We start from the raw sequence: 27,998 nt of genomic DNA, 5'->3' as shown, positions 1-27,998 counted from the left end.
CCGGCGTGGATGCTGCACTAGCTGTCCGGAGGAACAGGACCTGAGCAGTGGACTTCAGCTTATGAACGGGTTTCTACGGTTGAGGTTTGCTCTGTGCTGCCGTTTCTGTTTTCCTGGGAGTGATCACAGTTTCTTCATTGTCTCTTCCCATGAGAATTACTCTTAGGAACTTTCTTGCTTCGTTGTTTTCTTCTTTGTAATCTTGAGTGTGATATTGTGCATCCGGTAGACAGCCCTCAGGCTTCCCTCCTCATCCTTTACCAAGGGCGCATTCCCTGAAAATACGACTTCATAGTATACTCCTCCTTTTACATCAGGATGGAATGAGCTTTCTGCATTTATCTCTTGTGACTCAAGTGCAATTCATATAAATGCTGGATTATAAAACTGAGTGTGTGCTGATATTGCTATTTAGAATTTATGAAAGTTGTGCTGGGATTCTCAAGTGCACTACCAAAAGCAGCACTCCTATGTCTACCCGGGGGTTAGGAAATTCAGGAGTAGGTGCTCCATTCTTTTGTGTGTTTCTATCACACAATCCAGTACGTAGGGGAGAGAGAACACACATTAAATCCTGTGTTCCGTTTTTGGTCCCTCACGACAAGACAGATATTGAGAGGCAGAAACATGTCCAGAGAAGGGCAACAGAGCCAGGGAAGGGTCTCGAGCACAAGTCTGATGGACAGTAGTGGAGGGAGCTGGAGAGACTCAGCCTGGAGAAAATGAGGCTCAGGGGACACCTTATCACTCTCTTCAACTACCTGGAAGGAGATTGTACCAAAGTGGGCATCTGTCTCTTTTCCGAGATAACAAGTGACAGAACAAGAGGAAATGGCCTCAAGTTGTGCCAGGGGAGCTTTAGATTGGATATTAGGAAAAATCTCTGCTTCAAACAGGTTGCCAAGCATTGGAATGGCATGTCCAGGGAAGTGATGGCGTCACCATCCCTGGAGGTTAACAGCTGGACTCAATGATCTTGGAAAAAAAATATTTTTCAATATAAATGATTGTATGATTCCTACAACCTATGTGGAAATACAAAGGGGCAGGATTCTAACTAGAAGAGGATAGGTACGATACAATATTGTCTTTTGAGGACTATGATATTGCACAGATTAGCAGTTTACAATATTTTAAAACCTACTTGCTGAAATCATGTGATACCAAGGCAGTTTTTTGTTTTCCTTGCATATTATATTTGCACTGGCTATTGTTTCAGTTTTGCTGAAGTATAGCACCCATTTGTATATGTTTAAGGACTCTTTGCATTAATGCATGAAGATGAGCAAGGCCATGTGGTTTATTTTGGGTAGATAACATACAGCCAATAAGACCGACACTCTTAATCTTAAAGACTAGTAAACCCAGTTTTTGACTATCCACTATTATCTGAATTTAGACCATTCACTTGCAGACTAGGTGTATTCAGGTTTCAACGTCAGTCCTGGAACTAACTTGTGTAGACTGTAATCTTTTTAACTCACCAATAAAGCTTATCTCTTTGGGGCACTATTGAATCACTGGGAGTCATCAATTGCATATTTGGAGAAATAACATGCATTTAACTACAAGACTGAGGGGCTGATTGAAGGTACATTGGAGAAGATGACAGCTAATTTGAAAGGGGAGGCAGGGGTGAGGAAGGGTTGCAAAAGATAATGTAGTTAATAGGTTAGGCAATGGTTAATATAGAGATGTAAAGAATGTCAGCAGTCAGAATGCTGTATGCATTTAGACATTTGCCTATTATAGCGAATGCTGATTGTGATGAGTGCTCTGAGGGGCCCACTGCACAGTATAATTATGCTGGAACTTGCACTATAATTTTTGTGTGTTCAGATGTAGAAAATTGTTTGAAGCCAGTTTTCACCATTGTGTTTTAAACCAGAGATGATTGATATAAGTAAATGAACTAAATCCCTTTAATAATTTCAGTATTCTGAAATTATAGTTAGTTAAATAGAACTTGCTTTACTTAAAAAATCAAATTGTTAGTTCTGATTCTAATTTTCATTAGTAGTTACTGGTGAAAATAAACCTTTCTTTAACGGGTATGGGGTTAGGATGCACAGTTCTCTTCTGATGACATAAGAAAAAAATATATATAAGAACTACTGATAATGCTCTATTTTCTCTCAATTAGTGTATTTCAGGTATCATTTGTGTGCAGCATTCGAGCTGCTGGAAGACAAAAGCTGTTTATGTGATGTAGAAAAACAGAAAAGTGATAGAATACTACAGGAAGTTTGTCTCATGACTTCCAGCAAGTCATCTAGAGTGACTAAGGGAAAATAATGCTTTAGGCCTGCTTCATGTGTTACATCTTCCTCTGTCTCACCTAGACAGTGTAAGGCAGTTTAGTTGATGGATACAGTTTTTAATAATTAAGTGCCTTGGTAGCAGAATATGTTTACCTGTTCTGCATGACTTCGTGTTGCAGTTGGCCTGAGTTTGTTTTACAAACTTTTTTAAAGTTTTTCATATGATGCAGTGGGAGTCCAGAGCAGATGGGAAGTTTGTTCACATCCCTAACGGCTTCTTGAAAGGGGCCATGATTCTCCTTCCCGACCTCCGATAAGGAGAAATTGTTTCATTCTAAACAGTTGGATAAACAACATGTATAGGAAGACGAGTGAACGAGAGAGTGAGATCTCAGAGTACGGAGCAAGTGCTAGCTGTGTTTTGGGAGAAGGGGGTCTTACTAAACGAGACCGGGGCTGCAAAGGAGCATGCCCGTCCTCTCACGATGCAGAGAAGAGGCTGCTGTGTGAGAGTAGTGAGGATGGAACGGCGAGAATGTGAGGAGGAGAGAATACGCTGCCGGGTTCCTGGAACTGAATGCAATGCGAGGAGCTGAGAAAAGCCGGCTGGCTGAGCAGGAGAGGAGACAGCTGGGGCCTGGCGCTGCCTCCCCGAGCGAGGGCCGGGAGGAGGCGGTTCGCAGCCGCGAGCGGGCGGAGCGGCAGCGGCCCCGGTAACGGCAGCGCCTTGGAGACCGGCACGGACAGCGGCCTACGGCCGTGAGCGGAGGGATCTGGAGCTTCGTGCCGTCCGGAGGCGAGTCGCAGCAGCGCCTTCAGTCGCTATCGGGAGACTGGGCTTTTCCATCAGAAAGCAGTGCGGTCGCACAGCATCCCGTTGTGCCGCAGGTTGTCCTTCGGAGCCTCCCACGCGTCTCCTGGGCATCTCGCGCCCTTTTCTCTCTCTGAGGACCCGCTGTCTTTCTGCACCCTTCCTGCTAAGTGCCCCCTCTCTTGTGCTGTCTTTGGGCCAAAGCATTATCGTGTGCTCCTTTCTGCTGCCTTCATCTAACGGGTTTGACTTCGACAGTCTGTCTGTCCTCTGCTCTTCTGCCGCAAAACATCTGACCCTCAGGTCCCTCCATGGAATCCTTCCTTGGTTCTGCTTCCTGCCAGCCGGTCGTTCGATTGGCAGTGTTGTCTTTCATGGACACTCGATTGTCTTTTCCTCCCTATGTGCACTTCAAATTCAGTTAATCTTTTTTAACTCTGATAGCCACCTGATGTATTTGGAACAACAGATAAGTTGCTGAAAGTACGATACAGAAAGAGCAGATCTTTCAGTGTTGCATGTTACAGGCAGGGAGGCAGTACTGTTCATGAATATCCACAATTGTGAGGTTTTTTTAAAAAGTCATCTACTTCTCCTTACTCAGATGAAGAAGATATTACTTACATTATCTGTGGATTTGAACATTGTCAACAAAAATCAGAATATAAAAAAACCACATTATTTTAATCAATTTAGGTATAAATGTGAAATCTTGGCCACCAGCATTGGAAGGCTATCAGATCATTGTGTCCTTAAGCACGGTTTGTTCCCAGATTTATATACCTGGGAACAGCAAGCTTGAATCTTTTAAACTTCTCACATCCAATGATCAGTGACTCATTTTTTGATCCTAGAGAATTGGAGTTGTCTAGATTGTTTATGAACAAAAATGCTATTTAAATTATGACATCCTTTAGCATAGAGATACTGCATAGCATTTTGTGGTCTGAAAATCTCTTTTTCATTTAAAGACATTAAAGAGCCACTATTTGAAAGGCTTGCTTGTCTGATTTGTTCTCTGCATCCCTGTGCTTATTTGGAAGTGATTGTCTGCAACCAGTGACACAGAATAATACTGTACAGTGAGAGAATCTATATTGACTCCAGAGAGCTGAACAGAAATAATATTTTTTAAAGCATCCATACTGATTAAAAACAATATTGTAATAAAATAAAAATATTATTTTAAAATAAATAAAAAATATTTTATAATTAGATATGAGGCAAATATGAAGAATAAACAATAGGAAGATGTGGATGTGATGCAAGTAAAGGATTTTGCCTGTAAAAGCACGGGCTCTGTGTTGGTTATATTCTTTTTAAACTAAAAGCAGACAAATCGGACACAGCAGTTAATATTGTTAATAAAAGAGAAGGCTGAACTGTGCCCTGACTCATCATATACATCTCAAAGAAAAGAGAATTATTGTGTGCAATTTGCAGGGTTGAGGGAATAAACATTTATTCCTTGAGTTCTGTCTGCACATAATTTTTGTTTAATGTAATTACTGTCTGCAGAAATAACAGTCTCTTTAGGATTAATTTCTGCTTAAAATGGTAATTGTTGTAAAATGTTTTAAACTGTGCTTGATCCCACTACATTTATAATGTAGAGATGCCTGGGTAAGTTTCGTTTTGGTTATTGTTTTTGTGTGGGTTTTTTTTGTTTGTTTTTGTTTTGTTTTGTTTGTTTTCTGGTTTTTTGTTTTCTTTTTTTTTTGTTCTTTTTGTTTGTTTTGGTTGGTTTGTTTGTCTGTTTTTGTTTGGGGTTTTTTTGCTATTGTGGGTAATCTGGGAAAGACTCTGGAATTCATCAAAGGTTACTAAATGATTGATGTTAATGTGATGTATATGCAAATTCATTTAAAGCCAGTTCAGGAGTATTACATGGAACATATCCTTTGGGAATGGAAGGAGGAGTCTCTTAAACCCAGCAATTTCCTCTGCCAGGCTGAGTTGGATACTGATCACAGTACAGCAATCATTCTTCTAAACTGCCTTGCCCTTAAAGGTTTGGGGATGAACAAGGGAGGTGTAAACAATGCAGTCCACACTGAGACAGTACTTCTGGCAGACTTGGTTTGTATACCTAAGTGCTGGCTACAGGATTCAGATTACTTCAGGCAAAGTGTAAATTTATAAGCAAACTCTAACAGAATATGAAAGTTTAGCAGCATTTAGCTGTTTGTTACTCTCCAGTTTTAGTTCAGAGTTTTGTCTCTGTACGTATTATATGATCAGTTTTATATAATCAAATGCAATCGTCATTCAGCTACACAAAGAACATGTAACATAGAGTAGAAAGTAAATAGAAAGTTACAGAACAGCATGATAGCAATCTAGGTTTGTTTGGCTGTGTGACAGGTTACAGCAAACCTGTTAAGGCTTTAAGGGATTAATGCAGAGCTTCAAAGGTTCAATGTATCATTAGAGAAGTTATGGTCTTGGTAGCAGTATCAGCTCCTGAAGATTTGTTTGAAATCCTGACGTTACCGGTATTCTTCCACTGGATCACAGAGAAACATTTTTGTTGACAGCAATTAAAAATATTGGGAGAGAAGGGGAAAAGATACAGAGCTGCTTCTATTTTAAAATGTATCTAGAAGATCAATTTTTTGGTGGTCAGCCCTTGTTTTGCAATTTTTTTCTTATGTAACAGAAATTTTTGAGTGGAGGAGGAACTCAATTATACTTAAGTGGTGGTCTTGCACTACTTTTCATCAGATCCTCTATAGTCTGTATGCAACTAAACTTTTGAAGGATTTTTTTGGTGTATAACATATACTGTTATAATTGGTTCCCACTAGCTTATGAGAAAAATATGTTATGGTGCCTGTTTCTTTAGGAAATTACAGCATGCTCTATTAATAGTTACGTGTTATTGTTCCAAAAATTGTACAAGTGGATCTCTCATGCTTCTTAATGTAAATTTATTTTTGTCTACAGCTCTAGGAATAGTCACATAGATCATCTGCATGAGGATTATGTGAACCTGAAACTTCACATGGAGCAAAAGATTCAAGAACTGGAAGACGCTGATGTCAGAAACTGGTATAAGAATGTTGGACAAGCAATGTTGTGTTGCTGCAGTGTCATCTATCAACCATTTTTTAAATTTTATTTTTTTAAATTAGTATGCTCTGGTTTAACATTGCTATGGTTGTATAAGCTTTTTTTTTTTTTTTTTGTCTATTGTTTTATTCCTCTAAAAATTGATTACATTTGTAATTACAGTTCAGAAAATTATGCCTTGCTTCTGTGGCAGCTGTTGCTTTGCTTGTTTGATAGCTGCCCCTTGTAAGGAATTGCTAAGAATATGTTTAGTAATGTGAGATTGTGTAAGATTATTTTATGTATCAAGCACACTGCTGAATTCATTAACTTTGAAACTACAGGAAAGGTCAGCATCTAGAAAGCACAGTAGCCTTAGGCAAGGTGATAAATGTACATTGTTTATCATGCTCCTAATTACAAGGCATTTTTTCCCCCTTCTGCTTCTTATATTCCTATCATTCCACCTTAAGGGATCACCTAACAAACGGTGAAATTTGATCTTCAACTGTGATACCCTGGGGAGGCATTATACCATCTCTTCTTATATAACAAACTTTAAAGAACAAGAAAATTTTATTTCTTTGTTTTTGTATAAAAATGTATTTGATATTGGAATTACTTTTACTAATTTACTCATGAATGTGTTTAGTTGTTAGAACTAGAACACTTAATTTTTGTCCTCTCAACCAAACCAATACATAATATAAATGGAAATGGTATTGTTAAGCAAATGCATCTTCCACCCAACACCTGCCAATCCAAGTCTTGCTGTCCTCAGCATAGTAGTCCTGCTAAAATAACAAATCTTCATCCAGGACTCTCTTTCTCATGGGCTTCCCAAAAACAGTTTATGAACCTACCCAAAGAAGTATAAAAACATGAAGAATATTTGATAACTGGCTTGGTTTGGAAGTTATGGTGCATTCTGTGGTTGAACTGCAATGATAAAGCTGACTACCCGCTGTACACAAGCGTAAGGCTACATCATCTAATGCACATGATTTCTCTTACCATGCTGGAGAAGGAAAAAAGTTATCTCCATTGCTTAAGCTTATGGCTAAAGAAGCACATCTTCCATGTTTGCCACTGTATCTCCTGAGGTTATTTCCTCTAATCGAACATAATTTTGTATCAATTAGACAAAATCCCTTGTGATCTCATTATCTTGTTTTTAGTTGTAGTTTATCAATTTAATACACTGAAGTAGTTTCTCTCACTTTTTAAAATACTTCATCAATTTAGCCACTGGATGGCAGCTCACTGCAGCCATTCAGTTTTCTGGAAAATCCGTGGCTTCTTTATGAACAGTTTTTCATGCACTTACAAAACCTAGGTGTTGTGAGGCAAGAATTTTACACTTGTTCAGTAGTATTTACTGGTTTAGTGGTAGTATTTACAGTTTACTGGTGTCGTTAATTTTAATGTTTTGGAGTAACTTGCAATGTTACTTCGGGAGAATTTCACAGTAGAATGTACATTCTGTAGTACTGTTATTACTTGGGTTTGAAATGTAAAGTCTTCTAACAACACATTTTTGTTTTACCAAGCATGACAAACAATATGACTGGTTTTGTTCTTTTCCTTTAAAGTAAAATTCAAAGACTATAATGGGAGTAGAGTGGGGAAGGAGGGAGGGGGGGAAGGAGGGAGGGAAGGAGGGAAGAAGTCTTTTCTGTAGCATCCTGTCTCCCAGCAGCCCTCATGTCACTTCATCTTCAGACTGGAAAACATGGTAGTATTTTTTCTAGCAACTTTTCAGTAAGACTCTTGTTTCTTAACTCTGTAGTAGTTCTGGAAGTATACACTGCTTCTTATGTTGTTTCTATTGTCATTCTGCAAAACCAGAGGGAAACAGCAATTTTAATTCCATAATAATAATTCCATAATACAGCTCTTCTGTATCTCATTTCTGATATCAGCAAAACAGAAACATGCTCTGGATGGAAGTACTGAGAGCAGTATTGATATTGGAGGGCAGTTTATGCTGCTTGAGCTGAGGTGACCTCCAAAGCTGATTCTAAATACTCACACAGATGGACCCTTAGAGACCATTGAGCTCTAAGCAATTGAAAAGCTTTTGTTCAGTAAAATGCTGAGAGTAGAATGGAACAAAATACAATAGATAATTTGTAAAATAGAACAAGGAAAGAAGATGAGGACAATAAACAAAGCTGGATTAAATAAAACAAAACCAGATCCAAACAAAAATCCACAAAACATCCTTAGTATTTATTCTGCTGAAATCAACAGCTTTGCTCTGTGTATCATAGGTCTGAACAACTGTCTCCGGCAGCTGAGCGAGAACGGATTCTGAAACAGACTAAAATGCAAACAGAACTGAACTGGCAGCAGCTCTGTGAGAATGCTGAATGTAATTGGTATCAGAAATCAGAGGATCTAGCACACAGCCTGTCTTCATCAAGAGAGGAGGTGAGAATTTCATATTAACACTGTTTAAGAATCATCTATTGCATAGAGAGCTATGGAGTTTTCCCACGATGGTGTTTTTCAGGGAAATACCTTTTTAGCCTTCTTTCAAAAATCTGTAAAACAGTAATTCTGTATTGTGCACAGCAGTTCATCACATGTATTTTATCAGAGACCAGACTAATTTTCATGATCAATCTCTAATAGTGGCCTTTTCTCCCTTTCCATGTAATCATGTCGGCTTGAGAGATGTTTCTCCTTTGCCATTGTAGCAAAAGAAGAAAGATGTCTCTTAGAGCAGCCCCAGGGCAGAAATAATTTCAGATCACAGTACCACTTGAATTCTATCAAGGGAACAATATCAGTCCTGAAAAGCTCATGGGTATTTTTGTATTGAAAAGAAAACTAAACCTATTTTGTGTAATGTACAAACTTATGCTTCTGAAAAATTAAATACATGTTTATTGTTTAGAGACTATAAGAAAATGGTAGAACAGTTCTCAATGCCCAGTTGCCTTGAACTCACAGGAACAGAGAGGAAGCTCTTGTTTGTGAAGTTCAGAATGCTGGCATTTACTCTAGTCTTTTATCATTGTCTTTCCAAAATGATTCATAGGCATCAATAACTGTAGCATGTGAACACATAAGAGAGCTAAATCAACATTTTCCACTTCACATAAAGAAGACAAGAAAATTATGTTAAATTATTTGTCTGTTAGGGCAGTTTTTGACAGAGACAGAAAGGATGTGCCTAAGTCCCTGTGCCATGTTTTAAAGTATCCTTGATTTCCTTCTTTTTCTTTTTTACTTCCCTTTTTCTTTCCCTTTCCCTTCCTTACCTTTCCTTTTCTTTGATCCCTTTTTCCTTGAGCTATTGACATCCTCTGCCTCCCCTCCCTTCCATCATAGGCTGAAGTGATCTACAGAAAACAGACTACAGGTTGCATGAAGACTGTTCTTTCTACTTTGACTGTTGAGAGAGAACAGACAATACAAGCATAGTTTAATCATAGTATTTCACCTGAAGGGGAGAAACAGGTTAGACAATGCTTAATGGAGACATGGATGAATTTATCCTAAGATAACAACATTAGGGGCCTTATTTCCACTGGATTTACTGTAAGCAGTTCATCTGTCTCCTAAGTTTTATTCAAAATACAGACGTATCTAGCCTGGAATGCACATTGATCAGGTGTCACAGGCTTAATTATGGTTCTCATTCATTACTCACTGGCAAAAGAAGCAAGCCAGATATAGACAGTTCTTCCAAAATGTGACAACGTACTGTTCCATCATGGCAATCAAATGGGAAGAATTAATTTCTGGAACCTTATTCCTGAGGTCCTGTATCTGTTGCAGTTCAGGCTAGATTTTAAAGTTGAAAAGTTAAAATTTTAAGGTAACACTTCAAAATACTAATATGCTAGTTGTTTAAAATATTTTAATGTCTTGTATTTGATTATCACTAGCTAGTTTTCGTTTGATTGCTACCTCTTAAAATGTATAAATTTAAAAAGCCATTCAAAATTGCAAATGTAATGCTGGTTTGAAGTCATGCTGAAGAATAATGCATTAAGAGTAGAAAACTGTCTTTGGTAAAAGAGTGAAAGTGTATGTTGCAGTGCACTCTACTGGGTGGCTACAGGTGCTCAACAGTAACCAGTTCAGGGCATGTTACCAGAACTTGCTAGAAAAAGCAGTGCTAAGCATGACTAGTAGTTCCTGAATGCAGAAATGATTGTATTCAGAAAGATACTTCCTGAAGACATTTTTATAAAACTAGACTGCTAGCAAAACTTGCTATGGAGCAAGTAGTTTTTCCAATTTTATTTCAAACTGGACTGATTTGCTAATTCACTGAGATACCAAGACAATCAGGGCTGGGCACACTTTCTTCTTTATATTCTTATATTCTTTATATTCACTGTTCTCTTCAACTGTGGTTAGCAAGACTGTCTCCATTGTCGCTCTTCTTTTTGTTGTTAAAAAACTCTGGCTTTTGCACTTATGGTGTGTAGGATAAGCAGTACCCATCTCAGCAAAACCATTTTGGTCTTTTTCATTTTTATGGGAAGGGCCAGTGTTTAAAAGATTAAATAACAAAATTTAAAAGTCTATTATTCTAGTCTAGAACCTTTTCTGTACAAAATGAAGTGTAAACACACAGAAGAAGAAAATTGACTAAGACATTTTTGTCAGTGAGTCCTCTTAAAGAAAGAATAGTGGCTAGCCTCTGGTTCACATGACGGATGCAAGAAAGATTAAAATTTAAATACACCCTAGTACAGTATCTTCAGTATACAGGTCCTGTCTTCAAACTGGTCTGAGACCCCAGCAGTGTGATAGAAATGTTGTAGTAGTCATTCTTGGCCTTTCAATAAGCAACGGAGATGTGAAACACACCAGCCTGGAAAATCTTGCTTATAACTTATATTCTAGTATGTTTGTCTAACTAGAGCATGCTAATAATATCGTACAAGTGCACAGTATAGGAAAGAATGCTTCAAGTAATTCTGGTTTATTAGGGTTTTTAGGGTCTTCTTTCTAGACCCATTTCCACTTACAGAAGTCTGGAACAGTTGTATTTCTGGTTTAAACTGTGATGGTTCATGCGTATGTTGCAGGTTGAGATGAACTTCTGGGCCCCCAAATTCACATCTGGGTGTTCCATTGCTATCTACTGCTGCCTTTTCCTGACTCACCCTAATAGCATCAGAGAGACTGTAAAAGCAGAATAGTGATTATTCTCATCTTCTATGTAGCCTGTACTCTTAGGGAAGAAACAACCACAGGAGAAAAAAGCTTCAGGGCAGCTGTTGTTTTTAAGTAAGGAAAATTTAATTTGAAGGCCATTAGCATTCTAGATGCGACTTTCAGATCACACTTGCAGAACAGACATATGACTGGGAAAATAAGGGAGCTGAAGGAAGTGGGGAGCAATGGAAAAGATGGAAATAGAGTAGTGTTTGAGGCTGTGCAAGTATTTTGCTGAAGTGTCTCAAGCAGGTCATGGATTGCCATGCCCTCTGAAGAGGCAAAACTGCTGCTTTGCAACAATTTAAGATTAGGGTTAAATATAAAGAAATATTTACAGTGTCCCTGAACGTGTTTAAAAAAAAGACTGGACACGGCACTCAGTGCCGTGGTTTAGTTGAAGAGGAGGTGTTAGGTCATAGGTTGGACTAGATGATCTTAAAGGTCTTTTCCAACCTAGCTCCTTCTGTGTTTCTGCGATTCTGTTTTAGCAACATTTTGATACAAATACTCAAAAGACATTTCATGGACTTCGCCTTGTGAAAAACATAAGATCTGAAGGGCTTGTGAATAAGGATTTGTTTAGTGACTGTAGGAGTATATCTTCTTCTGTTGCATGGCTTTCTAATATTCCTGTGTCAAATAGTTTCTGCATTTTTTAAATGGATAATGACACATGTTTCTGTCAGTGAAAGAAATTTTTGTAGGGGTAGAATCTGAATTCTATATTGTGTATTTGGATGAAACCACAGTTGTAATACATTACCATTGATCAAAGCAAACATTTAAAAATCTTTGCAGACACACTCTGAATGAAGAAACAGCAAAAGTAAATAATACTGGGACCCTAATATTCTGGTCTTTATATCCCATAGGTCCTACTAGATGTTTTTTTCCTGAAGATTGTGCTGGAATTTCAAGTGACCAGGAAATATGTTTTCCAATCAATATCCATGTTTTCTAGATATTGTCGATTGTCCAGGTGATGGTTATGTGTGTATAGTCCGTACACTCCTTCCCCTTTTTTGGTTTAGCAGAGGACCTGAAGCTTCTTTATGTTTGCTAAGATGTATGTTTTTTGCTGCTTTCACACACACCGCCCCCCTCCCCGGAAATTTTGTTCCCATTTCTTTTCAGGGAGATGGTGACTGGACAGCGATCCGGAGACAAAAGACGCGAACTCGGCATACCGTTGTAACGGCTCTGGGGGAGTGTGGGGCGGTGTGGAGTGAGCAGAGTCATTTTGGCAATTCCTTCGCCTTGGACCTCTCCTGCGCAGAGTCTTTTCAACACTGCCGTGGAGCTCCGCCTGCCGCCGGTTCTGAGTCTGTTGCTTTTAAGAGAGAAAGGGAGTCCCGGCTGCTCCATTGACTGGCACTTCGCCGGCTGCCAGCGCCGAGAGAGACCAGCACAGTGCAGGCGGGTGCCGGGAAGTCATTCCCTCTCCCGCAGCTGGAGCAGCGGGTCCGCAGCTCTTCTCTGTGCGGCGGCGCGACAGCACGGTGAAGCCCTGCCGCCCTTCCCGGCGTGTACAGGCTGCCCTCAGCGATGCCGAAGACCGATCACCGCTCGCGTGGGTGCCTGAGGGAGTCAATCCTTCTTCCCCCTCTCTCCTCCGAGCTGCCATCACCAGCAGGGAGGGCCCGACCTGGCAGGAGCCATTGCTGCCCCTCCCCTCCGCACGGGCCTGCAGCGCCCCTTGTCGGTTGTCGCCGTAACTACACCAAAGGGGAAATGCTTGACGGGAGGGGAAGGCGCTGCTGGGTTCTCTTCTCGTCGCTGTTTGTTGCTTGTTGTTGTTTGTGTGCTGTTATATAGGTGCATGTAGTCTAGTAAGGGACTGTTATTCCTTTTTCTATATCTTTGCCTGGAAGCCCCGTAATTTCGAAGTCATAATAACTCGGAGGGGGGAGGTGATCTTTCTGTTCCAGGGACATTCCCATCTTCCTTTGGAAATATCTGTCTTTTAAAGCAGAACAATGCTATTGTCAACAGAGGATGTCCAATGACACTTTCAAGAATTTGACAGGTCAGAAAGGGGACTGCTGTTACTGCTGTTGAGCTCATAAATTACTTAGGGAGAGGCACTACCTGCACATGGAAGAGAGATAAACCACACCTGCAAAAAAACAGTTATAAAACAGAGCCAGCTCTGGTGCCATGGTCCTCTCCATGTGAGCCTCGTTCTATGATGTTCTCAGTACAGTACTTCTTTCCTGGCAAATCTTCAATAAACAAATACATTTCTTCTTATTCTATGGTACTTTTCTTCCACATATGTTCATGGGTTGGAACTATTAGGATCTGTGTGTGTGGTGGTGTGGAGAGAATATGTGTCGCTTATTAATGAAGGGTTCTTTTTGTCTTGTATTCTTATTTTCTAGATATTTCCGTATGATGATGAAAGTTCTCTATGTAAAGATATCCCTTATTTGGAAATAAAAAAGCTGCAGGAACAGAATGCCAGCCTTCGGGTTGCTATTGCACAAATGAGGAAAGAAATGGAGAGTCTTGATGAGCAGATGTTTTCTTCTCTTACTCTAACAGAAGACAGACAGCTTGCAGAGCAAGGTGACAATTCTTGACGAAGAACTTTAAACTCAGATAAGAAAGTTTAGCAGTCACGGTCACAATTTATGAGGGCTACCAAATCCATGACTGCATAAAAATTGTTATTGTGGGCTTCTCAAGATTGCACCATACACAAGCACACAGTAGTCTGAGATTCTGTATTACAAATTACTACAAAACAAGTATTAGTGAAAACAAATACACACACACTATAAGTCAGTAAAAAATAACCACTAGAAAAGCAATCATGTATATATTTTGCAAGAGTAAAAGTAATTACATGCATATTTCAAGTTATGACAGAATTCCTGATAGTGAAGCCAGTGTGCAGAATCACAGAATGGTTTGGATTGGAAGGAATCTTTGAAGATTGCCTAGCCCAAACCCCCCTGCCATGGGAGTTCACAGTATATCCATTTAGAGTATATCTACTGAAGTGATATACAAAAGGAGGTTCAGGGGGAATTTACCACTATCTACAACTACCCAAAAGGGAATTGCTGTGAGGTGGGGATTGGTCTCTCTTTCCCAGTAATAAGCAATCTGACAACAGAAATGACCTCAAGTAATGCCAGTGGAGGTTTAGATAGGATATTAGGAAAAAAAAATATTTATGAAAAAGCCTAATTCAAGCATTGGCACAGGCTGCCCAGGGAAATGGTTGAAGCACTGTCCCTGGAGGTGTTTTAAAGGCATGTATGTGTGGGCATTTGAAGACATGATTTAGTGGTGGACTTGGCAGTGTTAGGTTACTGGTTTCACTTTATGATATCAAAGGTCTTTTCCAACCTAAATCTATGGTTCTGAAAATTCTGTAACTAGACATTTATATGCATGAGACAGTGTATGAAGCAGCTCTTGCTCTGAAAGCCTAAACTCTCTATAAATACATATGCATTCATATTATACTCCTCTTTTAGATTCATTGAGCACAAACAAAACTTCAACTGGAACCACACTGAGCAACATCAAAGTCAGTTCAACTAAGTCAGATTGTATAGTAAACCCAGACACAGAAGAGGTATGGTGAGGTTTAAACTACCTAAAAATATCTGTATGTATGTGCATGTGTGTGTAATTAAATACCTAGTGTATTATTTTTGTTTGAGTAAATCTTATAAGCAGAAGTAACATGTGGTTATGTGATTGGTCAGATGAGACCCAGCAAAGATTTTTTCCAGTCAAACTTACTGTAATTCTTTCTGGGAAATAAATTTTGACTAGTCATCCCTTGGCACAAGTCACTTCTGATCTTGCAAGCCGGTCTTGATGTTTTTTTCCCCACTTGCAAGTGATTAAGCTACAATATATCACTTCTTCAGGTCTTCCATTGTAAATTCCTATTTTAGTAATTTTTTTTTTTTATAACAAGTACAACTTGGTATGACCAGGAGAAAGTACCAAGCTCCAGTGCTGTCTCAGAATACTCAGCACGCATGAAGGAAGAACCCACTGGGTGTGGGAGCATATTTTACTCTGTTCTAGAGTTTACAAACATCATTCCCACTGTTTAATTTAAAAGGGTAAGAACAATATCAGCATTTAAGTGACAGTGACATCTCTTGGAAAAAAATAATAATGGAGTTTAACACTAGGACAAATATCTAATACTATGTAAGGAGTAGGTCACTATATATTCTCCTCTTCCTGTCTCCCAGCAATTTCATGTCATAGTAAAGAGTCTGAAGTAAGACAGTTTGAAAAACAATTTTAAAAATCAGGGCTTTCTAATTGTCATCTGTAAGATCTACCAGTATCAGTTTCATGCTTTAATCTTACTGTTAAAACCTACCCGTAACCATCTAAATTCAAGAAAATTGAAATAATAGCTTAGCAATAAATAAGCATGAGAGGTCCTGATTGAAAAGCTAAGAGCTTTAAAAACAGAAACAATATCAACATTAAAATAAAACTTGGGTGCCTTGGAAACTTTGTGAGGAAACATGCATAACCAACCATGCACAGATCATGTTGCATCTGTTTTTTCTCTTTGCTGAATATAGAAGGAAATTTTTTTGTTCATGCTGTCAAATTATATTCAGAAAATCATTGTGTGCCAGTAAAGACAGTGCAGATTTAATTTTTTCTCTTTGGCCACTTCCAGAACTAGGTGACAAATGAATTTTATACCATTTTTTTCCCCCCAGAAAATAAATGTTTTACAAACTGCTATCCAAGGGGCATTCTGATTTTTTTTCTCCATATTTTAATTTGCTCTATACTGCTAACAAAATCTTAAAAATGGGCCCTAAAAAATGGACTGTAGTCCTTAATTTTACTCTTTTTCTTCAACCAACCTCTGTGCATATTTGTACAAATCTCTGAACCTGCAGACCTCACTTTCAAAATACTCATTGTAAGCACTATCTGTTTTATTCAGGGGCCAGAACCCAAAGTTTTTGAAGAAAACATGGTAGATTTTGGGCAACAGCTATCTGATGTAGGCACTGGTGTTGGTTGTCAGTATAGTGTCAAATGTACTCTACGAGGACTGCAAAATAAACTCAAGGGAGCAGCAAGAAAAATCTCAATTCTGAGCCAAGAAAAGTGGCAGCTGATGGAAATGGGAAACAGTCTCAGGGCAGAACCTGGAATGGTGTTAAAAGAAGGTAAATTTATTCTAACTAAAAGTGCTAGCTTATATATTTAGAATAAAATGGGGAAATCAGCTCATCCTTTAAACTGGAGACAGCTAGGCTTCATTATAAAAAAAAAAAAAAAAAGATGCTGGGCCTGACTGATCCGTGATCTGCATATGCATGTGAGACTGTGGCACTAATCCTTGCAGGATTATCCTGTGATAAGAGATGCTAAGATAGAACAACAAGAGTTTGTATGCAGTGACTTTTGTTGGTATACGTACTAGATTAAGAACTCCCTGGTGCTTAGATGTCAGTGTGGGAACTGGAACTTTGCTTTAAGACTTTGTTTATGAGCGGAAAAGAGGTAGTCTATCTCTTAGAATAAAAACTAACAGTTTAGGAAAGTAGAAGAGTAGATTTTACTGTAGCGTAAACTTGAATTAAGAAGTATATATAATGTAAGATGATTTCACTGTGGATATTTAAGTTCCATGCAGATTTTTTCTGGCAATGAAGTAAAGGAAAAAGAGCACGATGCCTGTTTTTGCATAGCATTGAAACCATCTGCAGTGAGAAGGCCTGTGTTCTTGGTTCATTTATTATCAGCTCTAAACTCTTGATGGAAATATAATGTTGTTGACAAAGTATCCACAAAGAATGCTTTCTTCAGTATATTCTCTCCTTTACAGGACTCTGGCATCCTGTTAGCTCTAAACACTGCACAGTTTGTATTGGCTCCAGTAGTCTTCTTCCAAGAGAACTTGTCAGAAGAACACAGTGTCAACTATCAGTTCTAAAGCATCTACAGCACAGACTCTCAACTCAGGTAATTATATGCTATTTGAAATCTAGCAATCCTAAGCCATTAAGCCACTTCTAATTCCATGAATATAACTTAAAATTCTGCGTTTAAATTGCTCTGACTGAGTTTAGCTCAAATCTGTCTTTGGAAGATTCCATAGAATCCTTTCAGATCTGGAGCTGGAAGGAACCCATGAGGTTCTTTGCATCCTGATGTCACACATGACAACTTAGAAGTTAAGCCATTTAACATCAGGGCATTGTCACAAATGTTTTTTGAGCACAGAAAGGCTTGAGGCCATGACTGTGCCCTGGGGACATCATTCCACTGCCTGACCACCCTCTCAGGGAAGAATTGTCTGAATTCCCCCGATGCAGATTTAAGCCATTCCTCCATATCCTGTCACTGGACACACAAAACAAAAATCAGCATCTCCTACTCTTCTTCTCCATCATGGGAAGAAGTTATAGAGAGCAATGAGGTCATCCGCCAGCCTCCTCTTTGTTAAGCTGAACAAGCCAAGTATCCTTAGCCACTCCTCATTAATCTAGCCATCTAATCTTTTCACCATCTTTGATGCCCTCCTTTGGACTTTTTTCCTAATATTTCTATATTCTTCCCATATTGTGGACCCCAAAAATGCACACAGTACTTGAGGTAAGGCCATACCAATGCTGAGCATAGTGGGACATTCACTTCTTCTGGCTGGTTAGCTGTGCTGTGCTCAACACAACAAGGAGACAGCTGGCACTCCTGGCCACCAGGATACACTGTTGACTTGCACTGAGCTTGCCAACAATCGAAACCCTCAGATTGCTTTCTTCAGGGCTGCACTTCAGCCTCTTGTCTCTCAAGTATATACAGACATCCACGACTATAGTCCTGGGTACAGAATCCAGCTTTTTTGCTCTCATTAAGTTTCATGCAGTTGGTGATTACCAAGCATTCCAGTCTATCAAGATCTCTTTGTAAGGTCTCTCTGCCCACAAGGGAATCAATGAGACCTCATTTAGTATCATCAGCCAACTTAGTGTACATTCAACTCATGTGTCCAGGTCATTGATCAAAGACTGGAGAGAACTGACCCTAAAATTGAGCCCTGGGTAACACCGTTAGGGACCTGCCTCAAGCCAGATGGCTCCTCGTAAGTTTTAAGGGTTTGGGACTTCAAATGTAGTATTTTTAAACATGATCTTCAGCCAAGGTATTTTAGAAGCACATGTTCATGCAGCATAAATACAATCCTAAATTACAAATTTCATAAGGCTTAGTTTTAAGTAAGCAAGAAAGGCCATTTGAAGTATTTGCACTATGTTCTAATGTAAACTTTGAAATTATTAATAAGTGAGGATATCTCCAAATACTCACAACAGTGGGAATTTAAAGCACTCATGTCCAAATGACTGTAATAGCACCTTTTCCATATATGAAAGCAGGATATGTAGTTAACCTGTCTCATTTATTTTGTAATTAAAATACAACCTTTAATAGTTAAATTGCAGCTTTTATCAGAAAGACTAATGAGTAAATCTTGGCTTCCCTAGTAGTTAGTGGCAGACCTCCCAGTAACTTCGATAGTCAGGATTTCACTATGTACTTTACTTAATTGATCAGCAGATTTGTTCCTGTGAGGATTAAGTCAGAGCAGCTGATTGTCACTGTAGTTTTTGAAGGCAGTAAACAGTGTTCTTTCAGAAAGGGTGAGGTTGTTGCTCTGAGGTATAAAACTCCAGTAGAATTATTAACCAAGTTTAGCTGGGGAAACACTTCCTCTGGGAACCACTCCGGGCAAGTTGTTCCGGTGCTTGGTCGCCCCTGCAATAAAAGCAGCTGTCATTTGGTTGGAGTTTTCTTTCCTCTTATACTTGTGCAAGGTGTCCTGTACTTAACTTTTTGCCCATTGTCACTTGGCCTTCCACTGTATACCACTTGAGAAGACTCCAACTCAGTTATTTTTATCTCCTTCTAACATCCTCATCAGATACTTATACATGTTGAAAAGATTGCTCTTAATCTACCTCTTCTGGAGGCCATCAAGGCCAGATGCTTCCTACATCCAAGTTCTGTACTATTATTCCAGGCTTCTCTTTACTCAGAATATACCTGTTGAGGCTTCAGTTCCTACACTAAAGCAGAGCTCCTGGCAGACTTTCCAAAGACTACTATTATTCTAGTTTGGGTCTCTTTGGTCTAGGTGATCACTCTTACTGGCCAGGCTATGATTGCTCCTGCATTCCAAGACCTTCATCCTGACAGAAAAACAAGATCATTTATTACTGTTGGAGCTACAGGAATTTCACTGTCAATTACTTTATGTAATGGGTTCACATTTTGTTTCTTTAGTCTTAAATATATAGCAAAAGACTTAAATGTTTATTTGCATCTCCTTTGGCAGGGCTGAAGCAGTTTGCTTTTCATCAAATCTCACTTTAGTTGCTACAAGTTGAAAGTTGGTGAAACTTTGAGAGGTAAATTAGTTTATTTTAGCTGTTGACAACTTACTTTTCTATAGCTGCTTTATTTTAGTTGGGGTTTTAGGTAGTGTTTTGGACTTCTTCTGCAATTTAATCATGGGAAAATGCAAAAGTGAAGAAGGACCCTGACGATATAAGCTTGAGCAACTAGCAAGGTGATAGTAACAGCACCAGGAAATGTAGATTTTGAACAGATTTGATACTAGGTTTATTAGAAAGGTAGTTTGGCCCTGTTGATCTGAAGGGAACATGATTTTGTTTAATATTAATTATAACTGATTATTTTAAATCTAGCAGTGTGACAGCAAACTGAGCTATAAAGGTGTTAAGTTTTGGGGACCATGAGTTACTTGTGTAAATGTAATATTTCACATTAGGAGTTGCAGTGTGCAGGGCAACAGCGTCCTTCAAGGCTCTCTTCTCTTACTGCCTACCCTAGCTTAAAGGAAGAAGAAGCTCCAAGCAGCTGTGGGGAAGAAAGAGAATTACCTTCTGCTGAGGTACAGTGCAGTTTTATGATCAATGTAATTCACCTTCACTTGGATTTTTCAATTTGAATTGTTCAACAGTAATCTGGGAGACTTAAAAACCTCTGTCTCTTTAAAGTTATGCATTGTTCCTGTACAAAATAGTATTTGTTAACACTAGATAAACTAGGGTTTCTCAATCACTGCTGTGATGTTGTAATTAATCTTGTACAACCTTTCAAAATTAAAAATAGTAATTTTCTTTTATCTTACCTCTTGCTGAAACCCTCTGTCTTTCCAAGTCCAAGATGCCACTATGAGATGTAACCAATTTTCTGATGTTTTTGATGTGAAAAGTATGTATGACTGTAAGATTGTGTTTGAATTTGAACAGGTTCCGCTAGATTTCTCTATTGAAAATCATGGGCCAGATACATTCTCAGCAACAAAGCCAGATACATGCACAAAGATTGTTCAAACTCAGCTGCTCAGTGAGAGTCCTAGTCAAGACCAGAAGATGCAGATTTCTTTGTCTAGATCACATAATTTCTGTCAAATTTTAGATACAGGATCAAACCTTTCTCTACAAAGTCCTCAAAAGAACACCACCCAGGGTAAGCCTGCTTTGTAAAGCAGTCACAATATTTGACTCTTCTGGAAGTATGGAAGTATGGTGGATTCTGTCGGCATTCACTAATTCTTTTACATACTGTTCCTGTTGTTACAGTCCCATGATCAGAATCTGAATGAGTTACTTGAAGGGAATTTCACAGTTACCAAAAGAAGTAAGAATTAGGAGGAATGTCTGTATAGCTGTCTGGTTTAAATGCCATCATTGCAAATACTTCTTCATTTTTATTAAGTACTCCTGTAAAATGCAAATAATTTTTTACATTCTCTAAAAATTAGTTGGGGCAGATGTAAAAATGTCTGTTTGAGAACTGCACGCTTCATGTGCTGACAAGTGATTGTTAGACCAAATTGTAATTTCCAAATCCTTGTTTAATTGTTTTTTTGTTTCTTTTTTTGCTGGTTTTATAGCTTAGTGCACTAAGACCTAAAAGACAAAGGTGACATCACAGGCATAATGCTGGTATATGCTGTGGGGATTCCCTAGAATTTTATAGTCCACTGCAACAAGTTGGAATGGGGAAAAATAGAAGCAGGCACAAATTTTTATATGTGAGACAATATCAGGGTTATGGTGACAGGAGCATATAAAACCTAGGTCATAGACTGAACATGAATTAGTGTTATACTTCTACAAAAATCACCATATGTTCTTGGAAATTTCAGCAAGAACACCATTTATAAAATATGAGCAGTAAAGTGTAGCCTTTTTACAAGCCTAGTTGTTAAGGAACTTTTTAATGGCAGCTATTATGTTGAGCAGTGTATTGCAGCTTAGTGTTACATATTTCAAACTATTGGTCTGTTCATGTAGTAATTCTTCATTGGCTAAACTTTGGGCAACTAACACCTGCTGGTGTTAGGACAAAAAATAATGGGCTTACATTTTAATATTGGGAAAATTTTAGGGATAGCTAATAGTGAAGTATGTTCCCTAGAGGGATTGTAGACTTTTCTTTATAAAAGATCTTTATAGTTAGGCAAGCATTTCTCCAAAATGTTCCAGCAGAAGTGGTTTTTGGGTTTTTGTTGTTTTGTTTTTTGTTTTTTTTTTATAAGAGGTGTAGCTTTCAATAAGTTATTTCTCAAAATGCTGCAGGGCTTATGTGAATTGCTTGTGCTTTTTGCCTTGATATTATTATTTTCATCATCATCATTATTCCTGAGATCTGACAGTACCTGTATACTAATATGGCGACCATTTAGAGTTTTCTAATGAGCTGTATTACCATTACATAGATATTCATATGCTATTAATCACATACAGACTGCAGGAACAAGAATGCAATCACTGGATTAAGGGAAGTGGTTTGTCCCCCTTAATTTGGTACTTGTGAGGCTGCTGTCTCCACCTTTGGACCCTCCTGTACAAAAGATTGACAAACTGGAGTCCAGTGGAGAGCCACTAAATGGCTGGGGCATGGGAACCCATTACATGAGAACAGGTTTAGAGAACTGGATTGTTCAGTGTGGAAAAGAGTCGGTGAGTGGTCTGATTGCTGTTTTAGAACTACCCAGTGAGGGATTTTGGAGAAGGCTGAACCAGACTCTTAGAGGTGCACAGTGAAAAGTGGCAACGGACACGAGTCATGTCAAGATACATTCTGAGCAGGGAGTGATAAGCACTGTGACATTTCACTAACAGGTCCTATCCAGTCTATGTTACATCTATTTTTAAACCAGTGTATGGAGGCAATGAACTATGGAGGCTATGTATGTGAGCTATGTAGCTCACAAGAAAAAATAGTACTTAAAAGGGCTTTCAAAATGAAGAGTGGATTATAAGTGTATTTATTCACAACAGCAGTGCATTGCAGGGACAAAGAAATGTGTATTGACAGACCTGTAGGTCTGGAATGGATATAATGCTGACACTCATAATTTATGTGCTTTTTTTTGTGAGGCTAGGACTGAAATAGGAAGAGTATTTCAGGTCAGGCCTATATTGACAGGTAAGCAAAAGTATGTCTTTGAAATGTTACTGATAGTGCCATGCAGTTTCGTGCTGTTGTATGTGTGGTGCAATAGCTCTGGCAGCCTTACAAGGACACCAGTTTCTTAATGTCTAGAAATTTCCAGCCACTGTTGCAAAACTTAATGTAGATTTTTGGGGATCTAGAAATAGAAAAAGGGACAGAGGATACTGCTAACGTGGAACAAGTGAAATGTGAATCAATAAGGGATAATATTTTCCTGAGACCAAGTTTAATTTGATCTCTGTATTCAGATATATACGAGGCACATTGGAGTGGAACTTCTTACTAAAATATGCAGGGCCCGAAATACTGCATTGCAAGAATATGCTGCTTAGCTTTCTCCTCCAGGAAAAGGTATCCTTAATTCCACTGGACTGAAAAAAAAAATGTAAAAGCAAAATCTTTCTTTTTTTGGAACAGCATCACCTTATAAGCATTATATAGAACAATTTCAAATTATGCTTCTGATTTTTAGCAGAGGCTTGCATTATTTTTCTGGCCTGAGCTATGGAAATTAATTCACTCTTTCCTGTTTAAAACCACTCACTTGAATTTAATATAATCATCAAATACATTGTTACAATGGATACAACTGTCATTGAGACAGAGTGACTTGGAACTGGACATTCAGGTGCAAGTGACGCACATAGAGACTTGAAAGCTCAGTGACAAAAAATGCTTTGCAACACATCACACAAGTTAGTTTGCTTATTCAAATGTATTTTTTCCCCAAGTTCAACTCTGTCTAAATTGATAACACCAGTAGATGTTTTGTTGGAATTTCTGGTGAAACCGAGAGAACTGTAGCTTGAAAGTTACTTTTTTGTACCTGTTGAACAGTTTCATTTTTTTTTGTATTACATGTACAAAACAACCTACTGCCAGTCAAAATGGTTGACATATCAAGTTAGCCCTGCAATTTGCTGTATTTCCAACGTATTACACAATGCAACGGCTAAATGTGTTTTGAAGAATTAACGACCACATCTTAATTACTGAAGTGGACTGTTATATACTTTATTCATTTCACCATCAAATTCAGACCCTGTGTAAGCTTTCAAGCAAGTCAAAAGGCTAGGAGATATTTTAATTTTTGCAGTCCTCTATCTACCTGTTAATTTTCAGTTTTCTGTAGAAATTAGATGGGTTTCATAGGTTGTATGTTAATTCTGCAGATAAGTAGAAGGAAGGTATTTAGAAGGATCATAGGTCCCTTCTTCAGGTATTTTTATTGTTCCATATTATTGAAAGAAAAATAACCTCCTAGAGATAGGCAGGTACAAGCCATGATGATATTAAAAGGCTACATAGGATGCATAGGCTGTACAAGTAAGAAATACACCTCTGTATTTCTTTACTTTTTTAAATGCCCTATCCCAGAGGTTGAGAGCAGGTGGAGATTTTGATTGATGATCTGTATCATAAGCACCTGGAGTGCTGATGACAAGCCACCCTCAAAGGAAAGTAGATATTGATTTTTTTTTTACTTTAGAGTAAATGCTAGGCAGCAGGAAGGGAAGCTTTGTAAAACATTTAGAAAATGGAAATTTATTTTCTTCTATTTATCTTGATAAACTTGCTATTTGCTGTTGAAGATACTTACTAGTTTTTCAGAGGGGAGGGAAGCAAATATCACCTATTGAAGTTCAGCTGTAATACTGTATTTAGCATGAAGCCAGTACTGTAAAGGGTCCTGTGTGGTACTTAAAAAATTAAAAAGTTCCTTTTTACCTCAAATCACCTATCCCTGGGTCAGCAGAGGCTGAGGTCAATGCACGGGGAATATGGGTGTAAGGCAAGCTGTGTCTCCACTAGTCTTTTGATTTGTACATATTTAGTGTAGATGAAACTTTATTTTCGCATCCCACTACACATTTTTGAGAAGCCCCACCACCACAGGTACTCAGAACCCTGTCCTGGGTTTAATAATTTGAGTTTACATTGTAGCCTAACAAAGAATAGGAGTGAGCTGCTTTGAGGTAAAGTAACTTTTTTGATTTACTACTTGAGCTTATATAGGGGAGTTTCTTGTACGGTAATTCTCACTTGCAAAGCTCTGTCATCTGAAATTCCACACTTTATGGATCAAAAGTTATCTTGAGTGTTTCCACACGACAGAATTTCAACAGCTTTGACATCACTGACAGTTCTAAGAGCAATCCATGTGGGTAAAATGCTGGCCAGAGAAAGAATCTGGTAAAATATTAACAAACAGAAACAGTGCTCTGGCTTCATTCCAGCTCCAATCAGAGAAAGACTCATGATCTCTTCTCTGTGTTACATAAAACTTCAACTTTGAAGTGTTTCACAAATATTAACTAATGCCCTAGCTACATTTTCTTCATTTCCATGTTCTTCTCCTGAATAGGAACTAGTTTGAGTTGGTGTTCCTTCAGAAGCACTGTTAGCCATAAGCAAATATCTAGTGACAAATTTCTTAAATTAAACCTCCATCTGAGGAAATTTTAGTTTGTCTATACAACATGTCTATATACATGTCTTTCTTCCTGAGGAAAAAAAAATCCATGAATGTTAATTTCTGACTGAAGTTAACATGCATCAAATAGAAGATATGTTAAGGATTTCAATACATTAAACATTTAGTTACATTTTGAAAAGCATTTTAGGTGCTTAGCTCTGATCTTGCTAGCTCTGGTTGCCATGGTCACTTCTGAAAGTAAGCAGGCTTGTAAATTAGGTGGAGCTTTTTTCACTGGCATGCGAACCAAGCTACTGCATATAAATAGAATTTCTAATTTTGGGGTATGGATTCTTTCTCTTCTCCTAATTTTTGGAACTAACTTTACACGTTTTAAAACCAACATGGTTGGCTTTAAATTTCTTTGTTAGTACAAATTTTTGGCAGTTCAAAACTTAAAAATAGCTGTGTAGAATGCTTGTGTTCTGTGCTGTTGTTCCAAATACCTTACTAAGTAGCCTATAATCGTTACAACTATAGTTTCTTTACTAATGACAGGAAACAAGCATATAGATGTCTTCACAGGAAGGGATGTGTGCGATTCACTGGTGCTTTGTTACTTTGTCTTTGGAATCACACAATGAGGGCCTCCCACATTGATATCTGAAAGTCATCCCCTTGGGTGAATACAAAAGGCCCTTGAAAACTAAGTATTTTTAAAAACAGACTGTCTGTAGGCAGTGTTAACTGTGTACTATCTGTGGATCTGCTGATTCCTGTTACTTAGACCACATATAAGAAGTAGTACTCTGCTGCTGTTCCTGTTCAAGAAAGTAATCTTCGAAGCAATACCTTTCAGACGCTGCTGCCTGCACTCTTCTAAATGGTTGATGTTGTGACATTCTTCTTTCTTATCTGCCAAATGTGATAGAGGTATTCTAATGATTAAAGTCCATTTCCTACCCAGGAAAATGCACCCAATGATTTTCATGGGCTCAAACATCCACTTTCATACCTTTTACATCTGTAGGAAGCCACTAGGTGGCAAGCTGAACAATATGATTTGCATCCACCCCTCAAGAGTCACCAAGTCAATCAGCCACCAAGCTGATTCAGTGCAGAAATCACAGGCACAAGTGAACAGCTGGTTCAAGCTAAGCCTGTGGATAAAAATTATTTTGAAAAGTGACATGTTTTCACGCTAGCCAGAGTGTCATGCTTTGCATGAAGCTATAAACCTTCCATCAATCAATTCATTCCATAATTCAGGAACATGTTTTATTCCCTTTGTAGAATTTTGTTTAGACTTTGTACCATGTTCAGTTGACTTTGAAAATTTACCTTCTACTAGTAACTTATCTTTGTCAGTTTGTACACCTTTTATTCTTGCTGTGATTGCATAGTACCTGGGACTGCAGGCTATGATGCTTATAAAACTAAACTAGCACAGAATACTGTAGTGTGTGTTATTGCAAGTTTAGTATGACTACTTCTGCTGTCTGCTTTGGCTCTCCATAGAAAATCTGATGTTAAAGTCTCAATGCCTTGAAAAGTAAGGATTAAGTGGCTGGAGCCAAACACCTGTAAATGTTACCTATAGTTTATGGTGAAAAATGTGATTGAATAGTTCCACCTATCTTACCTAAAGAAACTTGTGATAAGACTGAAGTTCAGTTAGTTGGAGATAAGAGTTTTTGGAGAATTATGTGAGAACTGCAAGATGGACTCTGACTGGTATTAGGACCAGTTCCACTGCTTCCCAGAGATGTTTCTTCTTGAGTTAGTCCTTTCTGGAAAGACAGATATTTTAGACAACAAAACCAAAGATCTACACACTAAATGCTTTCCTAAGTGAGAGAAGATTGAAAAAAGACCCAAAAGATAATGGTAGTAATGCAGCTTTGTCAAGCCAACAGCATTACCTCTGAACCTTTTATATCATACATATCCAAACACATTTTCTCACAATGGAGGGAAGAGTAAATTTGTAAAATATAATGTTTTAAAACATCTGAACAGACCTTCCAGCTGTCTTCCTCTCTTAAGCAGTCTGATGCTAATGGAGAATGAACATGTACAGATGAAGTGAAGATTGAGCAGAAGATGCTGTATTATTCCATTAGTATGGAAGGCCTTAATAGACTGTTCTGGGCTCTTACATACAGAAAAGGTCCTGGTATTATTAGATTTTGACAATGTGGCACTATGGCACCAGTATATTTAGAGGAAAGGAGTAAGCCAACTGTCTTCAACTATCCAATCTCATAATTTAATACTAACTTAACTATAAAGTATTTTTCTGTCTGTTTTTTGAGCAGTGGAGTTTGAAGTTGTACATTCAATTGAGCAATCTGAAGAATCTCGGCAAATTGTCAAAGCCAAGGATAAAATTGAAACATCAGCTGAAGATTTGACAGTCAGAGGAACAAGGCTGGAAGTTCAGCAGAAATTAAAATCCAGGAGTTTATCTTGTGCTCACCTATTAAAACCAAAAATCTCTTCTAGCATGGCAAAAATCCGCAATTATAATATTAAAGACTGATTTCTGCATTGACAGCATGTTGTAGGTTCACGCTCGCTATTTACTTAGACATCTCTATATCAAGTCTAATTATCAGCCTCAGTTTTGGATGTCAGGTTGAGATATTTGCAGCCAGAAGAGAGAACAAGTACCCTGTTTCATACAGTGAAGCCTAAAATAAAGGGTTAATCTGTGTACATTATGACATTACAGTCTTCATTGTTAATACTGTTTTATTTTAATTATATA

The 27,998-nt window shown here is 38.3% G+C and overlaps 1 protein-coding gene across 3 annotated transcripts; it reads left to right on the top strand.

Annotated features, from left to right (window-relative positions):
* The first annotated feature begins 10 nt into the window (after positions 1-10).
* Positions 11-27,757, top strand: LOC134052027 (uncharacterized). Of its 3 annotated transcripts, XM_062506211.1 has the most exons (9): positions 11-84; positions 6,019-6,123; positions 8,397-8,556; positions 12,183-13,878; positions 14,799-14,899; positions 16,259-16,487; positions 17,150-17,286; positions 20,114-20,236; positions 27,547-27,757. In XM_062506211.1, the coding sequence occupies exons 4-9, from the start codon at positions 13,797-13,799 to the stop codon at positions 27,640-27,642; spliced, it is 768 nt and encodes a 255-aa protein (XP_062362195.1). In that variant the 5' UTR covers positions 11-84; positions 6,019-6,123; positions 8,397-8,556; positions 12,183-13,796; the 3' UTR covers positions 27,643-27,757. The 3 variants fall into 3 exon arrangements, 2 of the variants coding, with proteins under 2 accessions (XP_062362195.1, XP_062362197.1); XM_062506213.1 differs by lacking the exons at positions 11-84; positions 6,019-6,123; positions 8,397-8,556 and having other exon boundaries at positions 12,058-13,878; XR_009933842.1 differs by lacking the exons at positions 11-84; positions 16,259-16,487; positions 20,114-20,236; positions 27,547-27,757 and having other exon boundaries at positions 6,084-6,123; positions 17,150-17,192.
* Positions 27,758-27,998: the final 241 nt, after the last annotated feature.

This window comes from Cinclus cinclus, chromosome 20 (assembly GCF_963662255.1).
Source record: "Cinclus cinclus chromosome 20, bCinCin1.1, whole genome shotgun sequence".
In the NCBI taxonomy this organism is placed as follows: Eukaryota; Metazoa; Chordata; class Aves; order Passeriformes; family Cinclidae; genus Cinclus; species Cinclus cinclus.
This window is presented reverse-complemented; position numbering and strand designations above follow the sequence as displayed.